Source organism: Papio anubis, chromosome 15 (assembly GCF_008728515.1).
Source record: "Papio anubis isolate 15944 chromosome 15, Panubis1.0, whole genome shotgun sequence".
NCBI lineage: Eukaryota > Metazoa > Chordata > Mammalia > Primates > Cercopithecidae > Papio > Papio anubis.
This window is the reverse complement of record NC_044990.1, coordinates 77,828,240-77,847,158: the sequence shown is the minus strand read 5'-3', so window position 1 is coordinate 77,847,158 and position 18,919 is coordinate 77,828,240. Positions and strand designations below refer to the sequence as shown.

The window sequence follows — 18,919 nt, the reverse complement described above, 5'->3', positions numbered from 1 at the left end:
TTGCCCCCCAGTCTCCAAGGGAGACCTTTGCCTCTGGTTTGGTTTTACTTGGCTAGGTGCTGTTTGAAGGGGTGGCATGCAGGAGGGGGTGTATTTTTGGTTGTTCTCTGCCTGTGCCCCTTTGCACGGGGAACACAGAGAGTGGATTTTGGTTTGCCTCAGAGGTCAGACCCACATGGCTTTGCTCAGCACTCTCAGGTGTTGAATGAGGCCTGGTTAGTGAACGAGGTCAGGGACATCTCCACCACTGTTAATCGTTCCTTTCAACCTGAGATGGCGCAACTCAGATTCAAGGAGGGGCTTGTGCGTGGGACCAGCAGGGCTCCAAGAAAGTCACCTTGACCCCCATTTCTGAGCAGCTCAGTGGCCCCAGGCAGCCTCAGTGAGACCCAGCTTCCAGGTTTCCACAGGTAATGCCACTGACCTGGGGTGTTCTGTGGGCAGTGCTACTTACAGGAACAAAAGCGCTTCACTCACTTCAAACAAGCACTCAGTCTTCTGAAGAAAGACGAGCAGTGCGGAGGATTTGGTTGACTGGTAAATGCATAGCCTGGAACAAGGCTTTACTTGTACAAGTCTGATAGAAAAATACTGAAGAGTAAAACACATTAAAAACTTTATTGTAAGTATCAACATCTAAATTTGCATCAATTTGATACATCGTTGCTCATTTTGCAGAACATAACAGTTGCACATTGCAAGAGTCAACTTGCTTGGGGTCTTTTCATGCCCAGGGCGGTCCACCCCTGCCTTCCCTCTCCCCGACCTGCATCCCGTCCTCCACAGTCTGCCCTGCCTCCTGCCGCCACAGGTTCAAGACCTAAGCCCTGAGGAGAACCTGCTGCCAGAGGGGCTGACTGGCTACAAGCCGAGAGGGCCAGGCAGCTAGCCCTGCCACAGGGACGGGGCAGGCAAGGGATCGTTTCTCCTCTTCCCGGGCTGAGCCCGTGCCAGGCCAGCCACAGAGTGCCCTAGTCAGCCCATGTGGCTCCAGAGAGCCTGCTGTTCTTCTCCATCCCATTTCACCCGCAGCCTAGTGGCTAACTCTGGATATTCTGAGCAAAATCAACCCAAGTTTCATGGAGAACTCCAGAACCTTGAACCAGTGCATGGTTATCACCATTCTTTGTTACTAGATATAGGAGAAGGTACTGCGGAGTCCCCTGGCCTGGAAGAGCTCGGGGGAGGATTCAGCTCCCCGTTTCTCCCTCACTCCCAAGAGATTTGAAAACAAGTTTGAGAGAAGAAACAGTAACTAAAAAAGTCCATGAAGAAGGATCCGACATGTCCTTTATGAAATAACATCACCCTCTCCCCATCACAACGCAGGAGATGACACGTTACAGTAAGAGGGTTACGGCAATTCCCCATCTGGAGTGCCATTCAACTGCCTGCAGAAATCTTCCATTTTAATGCATTTTAAACACATTCAAAACGAGTGATGACTCTCCAACCTAGGGAAAATGCCCAATAAAAAATATAGGTAGAAAATACATGCTAATGTAATGGCAAACTTATTTCCATACTATAATGGCAACAGTCTTGGGGTTGAAGGCAGGGGTGCGGTGGAACCTCCCTCTTCCCACAAGAACATCAGCACCAGAGATGCTTGGTCCCCGGGCTGATCTGATGGTGGGGACCACGCACTGTCACTCGGCGGCCGGTCCGGTCCCAGTGTTGGCCTGGGACCATCAGTGTTGCAGCAGGAAGTTGGTGGCGACATTGAGGTCATTGTTTGAAGCTCTCAGGGCTTCCAAAGCATCACCTCTGGAAAATCCCATCTCCATGAGCCGGGCGACCTGCAGGCAGAGAAAACCCAGAAACCTGAGGGCGCTGACGACACTGCTGCTTATCCCTGGGCCCCAAATGTTCCTCATGTGAGCCGTGTGGCAAAGGTCAAAACTCTTTACAAACAAACCATTTTCATTTCAATATGGAATCTGATACTTAAAAGTTACACCAGGTACAAATTTTTCAATGTTTACTAGGGGTAGCTGATACATATGCATTCTCGCATGTAACCCTCAGTCTACAGACGAAGACATAGGGTTCCTGAGGGTCGAGTGGCCTAGTGGGACCAGGCCTTGGGAGCAGGTCAGCATGAGCTGCCCGGGCTCACTGCCAGGCCACACACCTCAGCGTCAAATGTGATTCCCTATGACGGTGACACACGCTCAGCCCTGGCATCACACTCCTGGCGCCACTGCCACAGAACTGCCTGCCTTTGGGTGCTCGGACTACTTTTAACAGCTGTCCCTCCAGAAGCAGGGAGGAGCAGGCGTGCATTGTTTTTGACCACAAATCCTGATTCTGTGCATATGGAGATTTCCTGTACTTTTCTCTACAGGCAGTCTCCAGTATCGAAATCGGCAGTGTTACTAAAGCTTATTTGCAACCTTTTTTCCCAATTAAGAATGTATTACAAAAATATTCATGGCCCCAGATTGCCACAGGAATACTTTTTTTGTACTTATATTAAAATAAACTGCACTTGCAATAACATCTCGTAAAAGTCAACAGTCTTGTACATGTTGAGTTTTTCAGTCACTTGCGCATTAAAGAGGCTTTTGTGGGTTCACCTGAGGACTTAGTCAGAGTTTCCAATTTTTTTTTCCGAAAGAGAGCGAGCTACTTGGTGTTACATGGTGGAAAGAGAAGGGGCCCAGTATTGCCACCCCTCCCCCTGCTCAGGGGACTCGGGGTGTGTGAGTGGGGACTATGGCATGGGGTGGCTGGAGGAAGGCACGGGCATGTGGCTCCAGAAAGCCTGCTGTTCTTCCTTTCCATCCCATTTCACCCGCAGCTTAGTGGCTAACTCTGGATATTCTGAGCAAAATTAACCCAAGGACCCAGCAAGGTGAGGAAGAAGGTGCAGACAGGAGAGAGGCAGGTGGGGGAGGGAACCCCCCAGTGACCATGCAGGCCCAGACACCCAGACCTCTCCTCCCCCAAAAGCCTTAGGGAAGAGCTGAGGGCAAACAGGGACACGCAGTGGACACTGCTCAGAAGCTGGAGTCCAGCCAGGGCTTTTCCAAACGGGGGCTGCTGCCCATGTCATGGGACCATTCAGTGGGTGAGGACTAGGCTTACAAATGCACGCACTGAGTGTGCTGCTTCCTGGAATGTTGCTTTCAACCCTTAGCACAGGGACAGACGCACAGCCCTGGCTAGGAAGCTAAGAAGGGCTGCTAGGTGTCCTCTACATGCCTTGTGGTGGGGAGGGCTGTCCCGGGGCAGTAAGAGGCCCAGCACCTGGGACACTTCGGTACCCTCAGGTGACTCACGCTCAGCTGCCTGGGGCTGGTGGGCAGCGCACAGCGAAGGCAGAAACCTTCTAGTTTGTTTTCCCGCCAGAGGAGAGAGTGGTATAGATAACAAAACAATAGATAACAAAACTAGAATTGAAAAGAATTGATTTTGGTTGGCTAGAAAATGATCAGATGGAATTTAACAGAGATATGTACAGTCCTAGACTTAAAAGGTCAGGTAGGATTTGAGAGACCTGACTCGAGAGCATTTTTTTTTTTTTTTTTTTTTTTGAGATGGAGTCTCGCTCTGTCGCCCAGGCTGGAGTGTGGCTGGATCTTAGCTCACTGCAAGCTCCGCCTCCCGGGTTTACGCCATTCTCCTGCCTCAGCCTCCCGAGTAGCTGGGACTACAGGCACCCGCCACCTCGCCCGGCTAGTTTTTTGTATTTTTTTTAGTAGAGACGGGGTTTCACCATGTTAGCCAGGATGGTCTCGATCTCCTGACCTCGTGATCCACCCGTCCCGGCCTCCCAAAGTGCTGGGATTACAGGCTTGAGCCACCACGCCCGGCCAAGAGCATTTTATGTGAAAATTCCTGAGGGTTTTCAGCAGGCCCAGCTTAACTGGCCACACCAGTGATGCAGCTCCTTACACAAGAGCGTGCACAGACACACACACACGCACACTCCTAATGCATCATATGCACATCAGCTGTGGCTGAGTGCCCTGACCTTGCTGCCAGGTGGCCGAGAATGCTGCCACCCTGGTGGTTCTGCCTCTCACGAGCTGCCATTCGCACAACGCCACAGCTCTTGATTTTGCCCTTTGAAGTAACCGAGAACAACCCTATTCTCTTTTCCTACATAAAGCGCTTTGCGGGTATGACAGCCCTCTCCTTCCTCCCTCAACCACTGGCTTTTCTCGGCCCCCACCCTGGCCTGTGGGCACCGTGGCTTGTTCTGCCTGTTGCCGTCTCTGCCCTCTGCCCTGAGCCTGCTGACTCCTCTTCCCCTGGTGAGTCTTGGGGCCCCTGCCCTTTCCCATGTCTCCCAGACTAGAAGGCTCCCAGAGTGAAGTCCTCATGGCCCCACTGCCTTCTGTCCTGGGCTCCCTGCAGCTGTGTGTGTGGGGCGATAGCTTCTCCCCACCGCTGGGAACTCCCAGTATGAGGGCCGTGGCTGCCTTTGCTCATTCCTGTGTTTCAGGATCCAGTTCCTTTCAGCCCAGTCCCCTCGCATTTGTGCACACCATCTCAGAACACCGTACCCAAAACTGAGTGTGACACCATGGGTGTGGTCTCACCGGGGCAATGAGCAGTGAGGCTGCTGCCCTCCGACAGTCTGGGCCCTTAGCTTCAATGAGAGCAGAGGAATGCATGAGTAGTGTGCATGTGTGTGTGTGTCTGTGCACGCTTTTGTGTAAGGAGCTGCATCACTGGTGTGGCCAGTTAAGCTGGGCCTGCTGAAAGCACTCAGGAATTTTCACATAAAATGCTCTCGAGTCAGGTCTCTCAAATCCTACCTGACCTTTTAAGTCTAGGACTGTACATATCTCTGTTAAATTCCATCTGATCATTTTCCAGCCAACCAAAATCAATTCTTTTCAATTCTAGTTTTGTTATCTGCTGTTAATCATCTCCCTCAAACTTACATCATGCCTAAATTTGATTAGTAAACCTCTACAACTTCGTTCAAGTTATTATTGATGAAAATGTCAAACAGGTCAGGTCAAAGAGTCCAGAACTCTGTGTTCAAGGGGTTAATGAACATTTTTAATCAGTTTCAAACCCACTTTATTGCACTATCATTATCCATTCTGCATGTCACCAACATCTCTCATAAGCTGAGGAGATGTTGTCAAAGGTCTTGGTGACATCTTGCCAATGGCATTGGTTTGGTGTCCTAGGCCACAGCTGTCTTTTCAACGTTCACAAATCATCTATTTGATAATAATCTGTTCTGGCTTTTGCCAGACGTGAAACTTCAATTCTGCCATTCGGTTCTCAGAATTCACACTTTGCTTTTCCTTAGGAACATTTTCAAGCTAAGTGCTTTCTCAAGCCTCCATCAGGTTGCGCAGGGAGAGGGGCTGGAGGACTCAGGTTGGATATGTATCACGTGGAAGGAAAACTCTCTCTGATCAAGGTGGTCTTTCCAATCTCGGGTTGAAATAACCTGTATGATGTTTCCTCCAGTTACTTCCAGTTAAGGACCACTGTCATTGGTGGAGGTAACTCAGGCCAAATGGGAGGTGGCCTGCCTACCTTCCACCTGTTATCCACCACCATGATGCCATGGCCCCCAAACAACTTGGCCACTCTTTTTTTTTTTTTTTTTTTTGAGACGGAGTCTCGCTCTGTCGCCCAGCCTGGAGTGCAATGGCCGGATCTCAGCTCACTGCAAGCTCCACCTCCTGGGTTTACGCCATTCTCCTGCCTCAGCCTCCCGAGTAGCTGGGACTATAGGCGCCCGCCACCTCGCCTGGCTGGTTTTTTTTTGTTTGTTTTAGTAGAGACAGGGTTTCACCGTGTTAGCCAGGATGGTCTTGATCTCCTGACCTCGTGATCCGCCCGTCTCGGCCTCCCAAAGTGCTGGGATTACAGGCTTGAGCCACCGCGCCCGGCCAACTTGGCCACTTTTAATGACATTTATTTAAATGGCTTGGAAAAGCTACTTTTACTACTACCTGTAGTACTTCAAGCACAGCTGAGGACTGGCTGCTTCTCTGCACCCAGCCAGCAGAAACAAATCCATCTGCTGTCCACACTCAGCAATTTGGAGATTTGGCAAATCACTCCAGATTCATAATCTGGAGTGATGAAGTGTGACCTTAGGCCACAGCTCCACCTGGCACTTGAGCTCTCCCTCCACTGATGATGCATTTGGTTTGGAATCCAGAGGATGCTGATAATGGGCAGGCTGCACACAGGCCACCAAGACAGGGCAGCAGCACGGACTGCACGCAGGCCCTGCCCTGGAGAGGGAAGAAGCCCTTAGGTCTGGGATGGCTGGGCTGCGTTGTAAGTCATGTAGGTGACATCCTAGAGTAAGAACAAAAGTTTTCCATGTACACAAGACTTCCTTCTGAGTTTATTCTCTCTCAGACATGAACGACATGTGCCGTGGTGCTGGTTTTGACAACTAAGACTGGCTTTTCACAGCTCTTGGCAGAAGAGAGTGTCTGCTGTCACAAGCTTGCAGCAGGTTTGCTCTTCATCCTCTGAGGGGTGGATCATGCTCCTTTAGCCAAAGCTGGCTTCAGAGCTTTATGCAATTTTTATGGGTGAGAAGACAAGTGTGATAGGAGAACTTTCATTGCCCACTGACCTGTATTGTCACCAGATTAAAAACAACTGCTAAGTAGCAATAATGTTAGCACAGTTCTTTAAAAAGAATAAACAATTATGCTAAGAAATGGTACCTGAAAGTGTCCTGTAGTGTCCAAAACGAAACATTCATGGCAAACTGAAATTGCATGCTTCGGCTTGGGTATGCGATGACAACCAGCCAGCAAGGACGACGAGGGTCAGGGGATAGGTGTTCCGATGGGTGCCTACCCAATACTCCCCAGTGGAGGGGTGCGGTGCAGTGCTCACAGCCCTGCAAGTTAGCCAAGTGGTCCCTGCTGTCCTTTCTCTATGTAGTTTCAGTGGTTCACAATATAGACAGTAAGAACTGGAGCAAAAACTAGCAACACAAGAACAGTTGTCTATAGGCCTCTTTGGCGGACACTAACTATTACTGCTGTGGCTCTTACTATTCATCTGCCTAGAGAAGCCCAGCACACCCAATCCCCGCCCATCTCATTACGGTCTCTCATGGGAAAGCTTATTTAGCATGTGAAGCATCAACTCCTGTGCTCAAATTACAGAAAGATGAAATCGAGGCCTGTGCAGATGTGCAGTCAGGTAAGCAAAACACACGTTAAGCATTCCTAATCTGAAAATTCAAAATCGAAAATGCTCCAGAATTTGAAACTTTCTGAGTACCAACATGGCAGTACAAATGGAAAAAGTTCCACACCTGACCTCATGTGATGGGCCGCAGTCAAAATGCAGGCCACAACATGTAGTTTATTCAGTGTCTCCAAGGGAAAAGAGACCCTCTCACCCTCCTGCAGCTGTGATGTGCCTTTTCTGCACATGCCCCGATTCCCCCACACAAGCACATGCCAGTGGGCAGGTTCCCCACAGTGCTCTGCATGGGGCCAAAACCCACGTGCATCACTCACTGTGTTTTTTTTGCTTACTTTCTGCTCTGTGTTATAAAAATGTTGTTAAAATATCTAAAAGGCCTGCAGATACCCTTCTGGGTAACAGTGATAAGAAAAGATTTATGTTTATCTATAGCATAGAAAGTCAAGCTGTTGGAGAAAGTGGAGAGCAGTGTGAGTGTAAAATGTCTTACAGGAGAGTATGGAGTTGGAGTGACCACCATATAGGACCTAAAGAAACAGAAGGATAAACTGTTGAAGTTCTATGCTAAAAGTGATAAACAGAAATTGATGAAAAATAGAGGAACACTGCATAAAGCTAAAAATGAAGATCCTGATCATGTACCAAGGATGAATCCCTTGGTGTTGCAGTGAACACCTGCCACTTAATGCTATGTGGGTCAGGAAACAAGCAAGGATCTATCAGGATGAACCGAAAACGAAAGGGAACTATGAATATTCAACATGTTGGCTGCAGAAATTTAAGAAAAAACATGAAACTAAATTTTTTAATGTGGTGATAAAGCATCATGAAGCAGCAAAGAAATTCACTGTTGAGTTTGCCAAGGTCATTGCTGATGAAAATCTGATGCCAGAACAAGTCTATAATGCTGATGGAATCACTGCTTTGGTTTATTGTTCCAGAAGGACACAAACTACAGGTGATGAGACAGCCCCCCCAGGAACTGAAGACATCAAGGGCAGAACAACTCTGCTGGGATGCGCTAGCGCAGAGGCATGCATAAGCGTAAACTTGCATGGCAGGCAAAAGCTTGTGTCCTTGCTGTTTTCAAGGAGTGAATTTCTTACTAGACCATCATTATGCTAACAAAAAGGCATGTTTAACTAGGAGTATCTTTTCTGATTGGTCTCACAAACATTTTGGACCTGCGGCTTGTGCTCACTGGAGGGAAGCTGGGCTGGATGATGACTGAAATATTTTGTTATTCCTTGACAACTTTTCCGTACATCCTCCAGCTGAAATGCTCATCAAAAATAATGTTTATGCCATGTACTTTTCCCCAAATGTGACTTCATTCATTCAGCCTTGTGGCCAAGGTATTGTTAGATCAATGAAAGATAAATATAAAAGTACCTTCTTGAACAACATGCTAGCAGCAATGAATGGGTACGAAGATTTTCAAGAGGTGTTTAGCGTGAAGGATGCCATACGTGCTGTTGCCAATGCATGCAACACAGTGACTCAAAACACAGCTATGCAAGCCTGGCACAATCTCTGGCCTCTGCTATGTTCAGTGATGATGATGAATGAGGTGGTGACTTTGAAGGATTCCACATGTCAAGTGAGGATAAAATGATGTCTGACCTCCAAACAGGTAAAAAATATACCTTTGGAGTCTGTCAGTAAGCTGGAAGAAGTGGATGTTGAAGTTTTATTTTATTTTTGAGACACAGTCTCAGTGGGTCACCCAGGTTAGAGTGCAGTGGCCTGGTATCGGCTCACTGCAACCTCCACCTCCTGGGTTCAAGCCATTCTCCTGCTTCAGCCTCCCAAGTAGCTGGGACTACAGGCGTGCACCACCACGACCGGCTAATTTCTGTGTTTCTGTGTTTCACTATGTTGGCCAGGCTGGTCTTGAACTCTTGACCTCAAGTGATCTGCCCACCTCGGCCTCCCAACATGCTGGAATTACAGGCGTGAGCCAGATATTGAAGTTTTTAACATCGATAAGGGGGCTCCAGCTGTTCATCAATTGACCCATGGTGAAATAGCTGAGATGGTTGAGTCAAGGTGACTGTGACAACAGTGATGATGGAGATGATGTTAACACTGCAGAAAAAGTGTCTACAGACGACATGGTGAAAATGTGTGATGGGCTTACTGAAGGACTAGAGCAGCATGCATTCTGGATAAGGGGTACTCAATTGTAGGGACAGAAAACCAGGTTCATGTTTCCGTGAAATAAAAATGCAGGGGAGGCTGTATGCTGTCTCAGGTCTGCCTCCAGCGCTGGGTGGCAAGGGGACCCCAGCTCTGGAGTTGGACCCGTGTGACCACATGCAGGGGACCAGGCTCTGGCTCTCTGTTTCCTCGCAGTTTGGGAGATGAGAGGGATGCATGTGAGAAGCCCAGAACAGTGATGGGCACATGACAAGCCCTCAATAAACATGACCTCTCAGGACCACTATTATCCTATGGAGGACAGCGGGGTCAGGTATGTGGTGGGCCCTAGTGAAGTCAAAAAGACAGGAGCAATCTTTTTAAATGGTGAGCATAACATTCTAACAAAAAGCCTGTGTTGTTCTAGTGACTCCTGGAAACACTTTATGTATTTATAAAGTTTAGCAAATACACACCTCTGATAACTATATAAATAATGGTATTTATAGATGGTCAGCCCATCTCTCTCCCTATCGAAAGCATCATATTTTAGCCACAACACACATTAACTCACATTGAAACCCTGAACTATTTCATTTTCTCTGCAGGCTGCTTCCTGTCTTTGTAGTTCAGCTACTGGGATGAGAAGCATCAGAACTCACCACGAGCACCTGATCCGATCTAACATCCACAGGAAGAGAAAGTTTCAATGTAAAATCTCCTGATGTCAAGTTGTTCAAGTACAGGAATGAATATTTACAGACGGTCTCCTCTGCTCTAAGGACTGGCACTAGGTACTTGCATGAGTTGGGTACTGGGTTAGGGCCTTGCATGGATCTGGTCTCCCTCACAGATGGTGAGCTCCCCGAGGGCGGGCACCAGGTCTGGCTTGCTTCCTCCCAACACAGAGCCTGACACACCCGTGCCCAGCACCGGTTAGAGAAGGCTGAACGTGAAGATCAAAAGTGACCAATAAACATGTGGAGGACAAAATGAGAATGCTGGGAGGACACTGAGACTCTGGAAAAGACCGTGCTAGGACAGACACATGTTCTGGCGTGAGCGGAGGCAGCGGCGAGGCGAGGCGCGCGCAGCATGCTGCAACTCCGTCAGCCTTGGCTTGATGGGCTTGCAGTCATTGGTCTGGGAAATTTTAAAAATGTCCCAAAGAAATTTTCTAAAACGGCATTCTTTCAACATTCCCTCTCCATCGCAGAGCAGTCAGTACCTTCCTCCTGCTCAGACATCACAGGAAGTTTCTGCCTAAAAATCCTCACCACAAAATATCAGATTAGAGTGCAGCTTGGTTTCTAGCCCCCAAATCGAAATGATTCCTTCCTCTAACCTCATTGAGAAGCCAGCTCTAGTTGGGTTCACCTCCAGCATGCTATGCTTTCCTGTCTTCCACATCTACTTATTTCTTATTTCTAGACACTACCATTCCCCAAATGTAACATCCACAGCCTGCTTTCTGTGACAGGAAACCTGACTTCCAGAGGTGAGGAGCAGAGATAAGGCCACTCAGAGGACACCAGGGGGCGGCTGGTGCTGCGGCAACAGCAAACTCCAGCTCCGCCCTCACGTGGATGAAGACCTGCTCTGGAGGTGTCCAGGGTGCCCCCACCAGAGCCCCCACAAGGATGAAGACCCACTTGGAGGTGTCCAGGGTGCCCCAATGGAGCAAGGCGTGACTCCATCAGCTGCCTTTCGTCACAAGCTCCTGAACCACAGGCGTCAGCAGCCCTCCCTCCACCAGCCCTGGTGTGACGCTTCCGCATGGCTGGCTGACCAAGGCAGACGAGCGTGACAGAAATAGGCGTTGCCACAAGAGCACTGTCACCGTCACCTGACAATATTCCAAAGGAGCAAGATGGAATCCATTCCCCTATAACGTGCTTTTCAGAGAACTCACTGAATGAGGAAAACACCCTAGAGATGGAAATAAATCTGTACCAGTTTCTCTTTCCTTATTTTTTATTTTTAAACATCTTCTATGATTGGGATGTGTGTCCCTACTACCTTAAGATAATTCTCATTTAAGAAAATGCCAGCCTGGGCGACCCTTGTCTCTACCAAAAAAAAAAAATTAGCTGGGCATGGTGGCATGTGCCTGTAGTCCCAGCTACTCAGGAGGCGGGGCTGGGAGGATGGCTTGAACCCAGGAGGTCGAGGGTGCAGTGAGCAGTGAGCCATGTAGTACCACTGCACTCCAGCTTGGGATACAGAGCAAGACCATGTCTCAAAAAAAAAAAAAAGAGAAAAGAAAATAAATGAAATCCCACTTTGGTATTTTACTTGCAATTCAACTCCTCTTTGACATAAGTAAAATGGGACATTCATTCCAATGAGATTTCTAGCAACTCCCCTCAGTGAAATACTGCTCTTGGTTTATTCAAACTAGAGTGTGGTTTTCTTTAACTTCCCTTTTAGCTAAGCGCGTCAAAAACAAATATTTTTTTGGGTTTTTACTTCCCATATTCTGACGCTTGCAGAAACTGATGCCCACCTGAAGACGGTCCCCACCCGATCCTGAGCTCACACTGGGTGCAGGGTAGCACGCACAACCTGTTAAGGGAGCCCAGATGTGCTAGGCCTGCCTCACCCACTGCTGTCATAGCAACTGGCACCGGTTACCAGTCGGCACCAGCCACCCACCCCCATGTGGACGCATGGTCGAGACCCTTGCAAGGCAGTGAAGCCCCCACTCCCTTTCTCCATCTGACCACTCTCTTCCTTGGGAGAACTGCAGAACCCCCCTCCTTTCACATCTCTTGGCTGAACTCAGGTTTCTGGTTATTATATGCCCCTGCCAGGGCTCTGGGCTGCTTTGAGACCAAGTATGTCTAGGGCCTCGTCAGGGTCTGGTATGGAGCAGGTCTTCAGTGAAGGCTGGCCGAGCTCCTTTGTGTACATCTCTCAGAGCACCCAGCAGAATGAGACACCCCACAAAAGTTGGTTGCTATTTGAGTACCACCTAGTATTTCATTGTAACACATCTAACTTTGGGATCTTGTTAGAAAACATTTTCAATCCACTAGAGTAAGCAATGGGAAAACCTGGCGTAATACCACTCTCTAGCACAGTTTTGACGTGAAAACAAGAGTTCTGAAAGGGAAGTTTACTGGCCACGCCTTCGTGTTCAACCCCTCTCCAACCGATGCTGGGGCATCTATGTGTATCAGGCTTTTCATAGGGTAGGAAACAAGGCAGACCTGGCCCCAGTCCTCAGGGAGCTCGCTGTCCACAGGAGACCAGACGCCATGGGAGGCTAACCCAATACCCAATGTGCTGCCATGCTTGGCTACTCAGAGCAGAAGCACAAGTGTGTCTCGAAACCAATAAATATTAGATCCCTGCTTTCAGGAGGTGAACATTTTAGGAGTTTAGGTGGGTTTTCTAGAAATAGCGGTAAGGATTCCTGAGATGAGAAGAGAGGAGATAACCTCATTAAGATTTAGATTCTCTAATACTAAATACATTTTGCTATTTATCAGCTAAGAGTGAAAGCACCTTGTGGGTTTAAAGCCATTCTCTCTACTTGGGCTAATGGATATTTCAGAGACATAAACAGAATCCACACGACATGTCATGTGAATTAAACAAAAATTATGGGAGGCCATTGTTTTGAGCTCCAACAAACCAGAAGACCAAATTAAATGGAGTCACTCGTGCTAAATGCCACATAATCAAACTGAAACTTTAAGGAAGCAGGCAGATGCCAAAACAAAAAGACCTGATTTTTCTAAAAATACGAGATCCCAGACTACAAGAGTCAGCATAATAAGGAACTCCCCTCTGCTTTAATCTTTAAAAAAAAAAGCAACCTGAAGTAACTCAATGTTAACCTATCAGTTATTTTTCTATTGTTCTGTTTCCTTCTTACAAAACGCACTGTTTCAGTACTGCCTGGCGGGAGCTCACATTCTGTTTTGTAGAATGGAGGCCCCACTAATTCGTAAGTTGCAAATAAGAGCCAAATAGATCTGTCACTAAATTTGCTGTAATTCTGTCATTTGACATGCATTACAAATGTATTATTAATATTAATACACCAAATGGTAACATCTCTTGTCTGGGCAGTTGCGCCATGTTTCCTGGGCCTGGATGGAGAAAATTATATGACTATAACCTGCCCCCTCCTCTGTGTCCAGTCCATCCTCTTGGGAAACCCAGTGATGGTGTTTCTTGTGCAAGATCCTGCATGGTTCCTTAGTGTCTAGAGCATAACCACATGCCACATATCAGACCCTTGGCGAGCCTGTCCGGCCTCCTTCCTGTCCAGCTTCTAGAATCCCAGGCAGTGCCCTGGCCCGCCAGTCCCCTCCACTCCAGCCCACCCATCCGTGGCTCCCCATCTCCAATGTACTTGTCCTCAGGCCCCTTCTCTGCAACACCACTGCCCTGACGGCCTTTCTCGGCCTCAGCAGCACCTGAACACTTCCACGTGCTCTTTGTCCACCTGTCTCCCTGCCCTGGGCTCACAACTCCGCAGGGCAGGACATTCCGCCTTATCCATCTCAGCGTTTTCAGAACTTAGCACAGAGCTTAGCCCTGGTGCAGAGCAGACAGCTGGTCACCGTCGGCTAAAGGAAGGAAAGACATGAATGGGAGAGAAGCAGCTGAAATTTGCCCATCTTTCTTTTGTTAAGTCCCAGCTTCGGTCTAGTCTTATTTAACTTTCTTGTCTGATTTTATCTAACAGTCATTTTCTAAGCGTTGGGAGGGTTCAGAAGAGATACGCTTGATGAGTTTTTCCCCCCCGCCTTTTTTTTTTTTTTTTTTTTTTGAGACGGAGTCTTGCTCTATCGCCCAGGCTGGAGTGCAGTGGCGCCATCTCGGCTCACTGCAAGCTCCGCCTCCCCGGTTCATGCCATTCGCCTGCGTCAGCCTCCTGAGTAGCTGGGACTACAGGCACCCGTCACCGCGCCCGGCTAATTTTTTTTTTTGTATTTTTAGTAGAGATGGGGTTTCACCCTGGTCTTGATCTCCTGACCTCGTGATCTGCTCGCCTCCGCCTCCCAATTTTTTTTCTTGATGGAGTCTCGCTCATCGCCCAGGCTGGAGCTCAGTAGCGCGACCTCGGCTCACTGCAAGCTCCGCCTCCCGGGTTCACGCCATTCTCCTGCCTAAGCCTCCCGACTGGCTGGGACTACAGGCGCCCGCCACCATGCCTGGCTAATTTTTTGTATTTTTAGTAGAGACGGGGTTTCACCGTGTTAGCCAGGATGGTCTCGATCTCCTGACCTCGTGATCCACCCGCCTCGACCTCCCAAAGTGCTGGGATTACAGGCATGAGCCACCACGCCCGACCTCCCTCTTTGGTTTTAAAAAAATCAGACGCAAATATGAGAAAAATGTAATCATTTGTTAATTTTGAGTATGAGTTGTAGTAGTATAAAGATACCTGTTTAAAAAAAAAAACAATAAAAAAAAGAGAGATGGAACAATGGATCTTCTTCTTCTTCTTCTTCTTCTTCCTCTTCCTCTTCCTCCTCTTCTTCTTCTTCTTCTTCTTCTTCTTCTTCTTCTTCTTCTTCTTCTTATTATTATTATTATTATTATTATTATTATTATTATTTTGAGACAGAGTCTTGCTCTGTCACCCAGGCTGGAGTGCGGTGACATGATCTCGGCTCACTGCAAGCTCTGCCTCTCGGGTTCAGGCCATTCTCCTGCCTCAGCCTCCCGAGTAGCTTGGGACTACAGGCGCCCATCACCATGCCCGGCTATTTTTTATTTTTTTATTTTTTAGTAGGGACAGAGTTTCACCGTGTTAGCCAAGATGGTCTCGATCTCCTGACCTCGTGATCCGCCCACCTTGGCCTCTCAAAGTGCTGCGATCACAGGCATGAGCCATCGTGCCTGGCCTGGATATACTTATTTCTAAGATAGCAGATATTTGAGCACATTTGATTACTCAAAAGAGTTTTATCAAGTGGCCTTTGGTTTGGCATTTTTGCTATTGTTGTTGACAAACAGTTTTTATTTATCTTCTTCCTCCTCCTCCTCTTTCTTGCCTAGCTTTCTCTGGACAACCCTGGCAGGACCTTCTTGCCACCCATTTTCCCTTTAGACTCAGAGCCGGTGACACCGCCTATCATTCTCCAGCAGCTTCCCCACCTTGCTGTCCTAAGGCTGCTTCTCACGGTCACTGATTCCACAGCTCACCCAGCTTGTCTACACATCTCCAAAAGCAATCCCAGGGTCTATGGATTTGATGCTGGGGATTCTGAAGAGGACAGGCAGTGGTCTTTGGGGGGCATTAGGGGGGCCTTCTCCTCGCTTCCCTTAGCTGGTCCATAATCCTTCATTTTCCTCCCACAGCCTACTTTATCTACCTTTGTCCTTTCATCAAATTTAGACTTCTCTTTCCCCAGATGTTATTTTCAACTCTAAGAGCACCTGGAAAGTTCTGTGAAATTGGTAGGAACTTGTGGGGTTTTCTTCTGATCTTCCTCCCTGCACGCCTGCACAGGGAAGGCATGAGCAGACATCTCGCCCTGTGGTTTCCGGGGGTTGCTGTCGCCATCCTGACCATCTAGCTGGCAGGCCAGGCAGCACAGGGCGCACTGTGTGGCTTGGCACTCTCCAGCCTCGCACCGCCTGCCTGCACAGCAGCCTCCTTCTTGGAATATTCTTAAATGGGGCTGGGGTGGCATTTCTGAGGGGTGATGAATTGGCAGAGGTGCCGTGGGTTTACTCACCAAAAAGTGGGAGTGGATTCTGAAGAACTAAAAGTCTTGAATCTTAATAATAGCAAAAATAGCAAAAGTAGAAAAGGTGGCAAAAGATTTCTATGGCTATCAAACTATTACTGGATTTATTACAGGATGCACATTCTTCTTAGAATCTTCTGCTTTCAAAGTACACGGCATACATTTCATGTCTACCAGGTTTTCTTGAACTCTCACTAAATTCCTAAAGTATTTGTTTACAGCAGGAAAAAACTCAATCATTTCTATTTTTCTTGGCTTAAAAAGTACTGAGTTTCTCAATGCATTAAAATTACATGGCTCTGATATTTAAATGAAGAAAATACAAACATTTAACTGAAAAATTAAGCAAAAAAAAAGCTTTTGTTAATTCAAGCTATCTTAACATGTTATTAACAAATATTTTAGACAGTGGTTAAACAAACTGGCCAAGAGATTATAAAATATAAATTTATAAACTTTTTTGTAAGCATCTTGAGGGCAAGAACAGTATCATTTTTATCTTTTATAATCTCTATAGTACCCACCGCAAGAAACACCAAGAGCCTGCAGAATGAATAATGCCAGTAAGAACCTTGCGTCTTTAAGGCAACAATGGTTTATAACAGCTGTTTGCGGGATAATCAAGAAACACCAAAAACAAGATTTTGAAAATCAATGTATAAGAAAGTGTATGTTAAAAACAACCCCTCATGTTTTTACAACTGCTCATAACACAGCACAAGGAAGAAATTAAGTGCTGTTTTAAACTGATGTTGACAATATGTAACCTCGCTGTTGTCATTCTGGGATGATCAAGGAAAAATGACTCATTAAAAAAAAAAACCACCCTGAAGACTTCAATCACACACATACTCCTTTTTCTCCCTTTTTGACACTTTTTTTTTTCTGAAGTGCCCAAACTGAGAAATATATCACCTTTAAATACCTCACCTTAACGGCTGCCCCATGAGGAATGTGACTCACTGCTGTATCAAGTAAACAGTAATATAACAGAATTTTGAGACTTCTTTTCAGTGAATTTGACAGCAGTATCTTATTTTTTAAACACGTTATAGAAAGATTTTACACATGGCAGGTTATTGGACTTTTCTTATCCATGGGGATAACCTTAGTCTAGAAATTCTCTAGTGGATGTAGAAGAGGAAAACTGTGGCTCCATACTCCACCTGTTAATCCTGAAGAGCTGCTGAAACCATCAGTCCGAGTGGAGAAGCCGCAAGCGGGAGGGGTTGGATCAATTCAATGGGCACATGACAGTGGTTTCTCTGGAAAACACCTGTCACAGCCTAACCCAGAGGTGGCTACGAGATCCCTGCCCAGGGGCACCTTTTGAGTTTTGGAAAAAGTGAGGACAAAGTTTTGCCACAGAGGCAGGTGCCTGGCATTTGTTCACTCTGGGGACAGGGAATGGGGAGACGATGGCCTGGATGGTGTGGTCAGCTGTGAAATGCTGATCTCAGTTTGTTTTGTTTGCTGAGAAGAAAAAACAATGGGCAGAAGGAAACTTCAAAGTGTTATGATGGCAACACTCTTAACTTTCTTTTATAGCTTTTTAAAAGGTTGTAGTTTGAAATAATTTCAAACTTAGAAAAGTTCCAAGAATAGTACCAGGAACCCTTGATTCCTCCTTAACCAGATTCACCAACTGTTATTTTGCCATAGCCGCTTTCTCCTTCTGTCTCTGTCACACATACACACGATCACACACTATGTACTGACATGCACAGACATTATGCCTCAGCCATTTGAGAGCAGGTTGCACACATCATGGTGCTTTTTCCCTTCATATGTCAGTGTGTATTTTCTAAGAACAAGAATATTCTCTTTCCTAACCACAGTCGGTATGTACCAAGTCCTGGAAATGTAAAATTCATGTAATACCAATATCCAATCCATAGTCCAATTGATGAAACTGATCCTAAAATGGCCTTTCATCAGAAATTTTTTCTCCAGTATAAAATCCAGTCCAGGATCACATTTTCCATTTGGACAGCATGACTCCCTAGTCTCCTTTAATCTGCAACATCGTATTTCTGAAGAACATAGGCCAGGTATTTTATAGACTGTCCCTCAAATTAAGTTTATCTTATTTTCCTTTATGATCAAAGTTATGCATGTTGATTGTAACACATAACTGATATGTCCTTTTCAGGATATGAACATAATAATTCTTTGTTCCATAACTGGTGATGTTAATTTTGATAACTTGGTTAAGGTGGTGTCCAATTTCTCCTCTGTAGAATTACTGTTTTCCTTTATAATTAGTAAGTAACTTGTGGAGGGGTACTTTGAGAGTACAAGTGCTCCTCAACCTACGATGGGGTTAAGTCCCAATAAATCCACTGTAAGCTGAAAATATCGTAAGTCGAAATGCATTTAGTATACTTAACCTACTGAATATGACAGCTTAACCTAGCCTACCTTAAACATGCTCAGAACACTTAACATTACCCTACAGTTGGGCAAAATCAACTCTCACAAATCTAGAGTGTTGACTATCTCATGTAATTATTGAGTATTGTGCTGCAAGTGAAAAATAGAACGGTTCACAGTCGCTGCCCAACATCGCAAAAGAGTCTCGTACCACGTATCACTAGCCTGGGAAAAGAGCAAAACTCAAAATTTGATATATGGCTTCTACTGAGTATGTATCACTTTTGCACCACTATAAAACTGAAAAATTGTTAAAGTTTGACCATTATAGGTCAGGGACCATCTATATAGAAATAGCCTAGTCTTCATATATTGATGATTTTTCCCTGAATGGATTTTTATTACAATGCTTGCAAATTTGTGATTTTCCAATACTATCATTCTTTGTATATTTATTACTTGACATTCCATTCAGGAAAAGCATTTCATTTTCTCCAGTGTATGTATTTATACAAATATTTATCTAC

The 18,919-nt window shown here is 46.4% G+C and overlaps 1 protein-coding gene across 2 annotated transcripts in view; it reads right to left on the bottom strand.

Annotated features, from left to right (window-relative positions):
- Positions 1–599: 599 nt before the first annotated feature.
- The window catches only part of UBAC2 (UBA domain containing 2), a 186,691-nt gene continuing 168,371 nt past the window's right edge, over positions 600–18,919 (bottom strand). For both annotated transcript variants that reach the window (XM_003914029.5, XM_031655635.1), the window contains one exon: positions 600–1,799. In XM_003914029.5, coding sequence (XP_003914078.2) covers positions 1,692–1,799 — 108 coding nt within the window. In that variant the 3' untranslated portion in view covers positions 600–1,691. The remainder of the gene's footprint in view (positions 1,800–18,919) is intronic.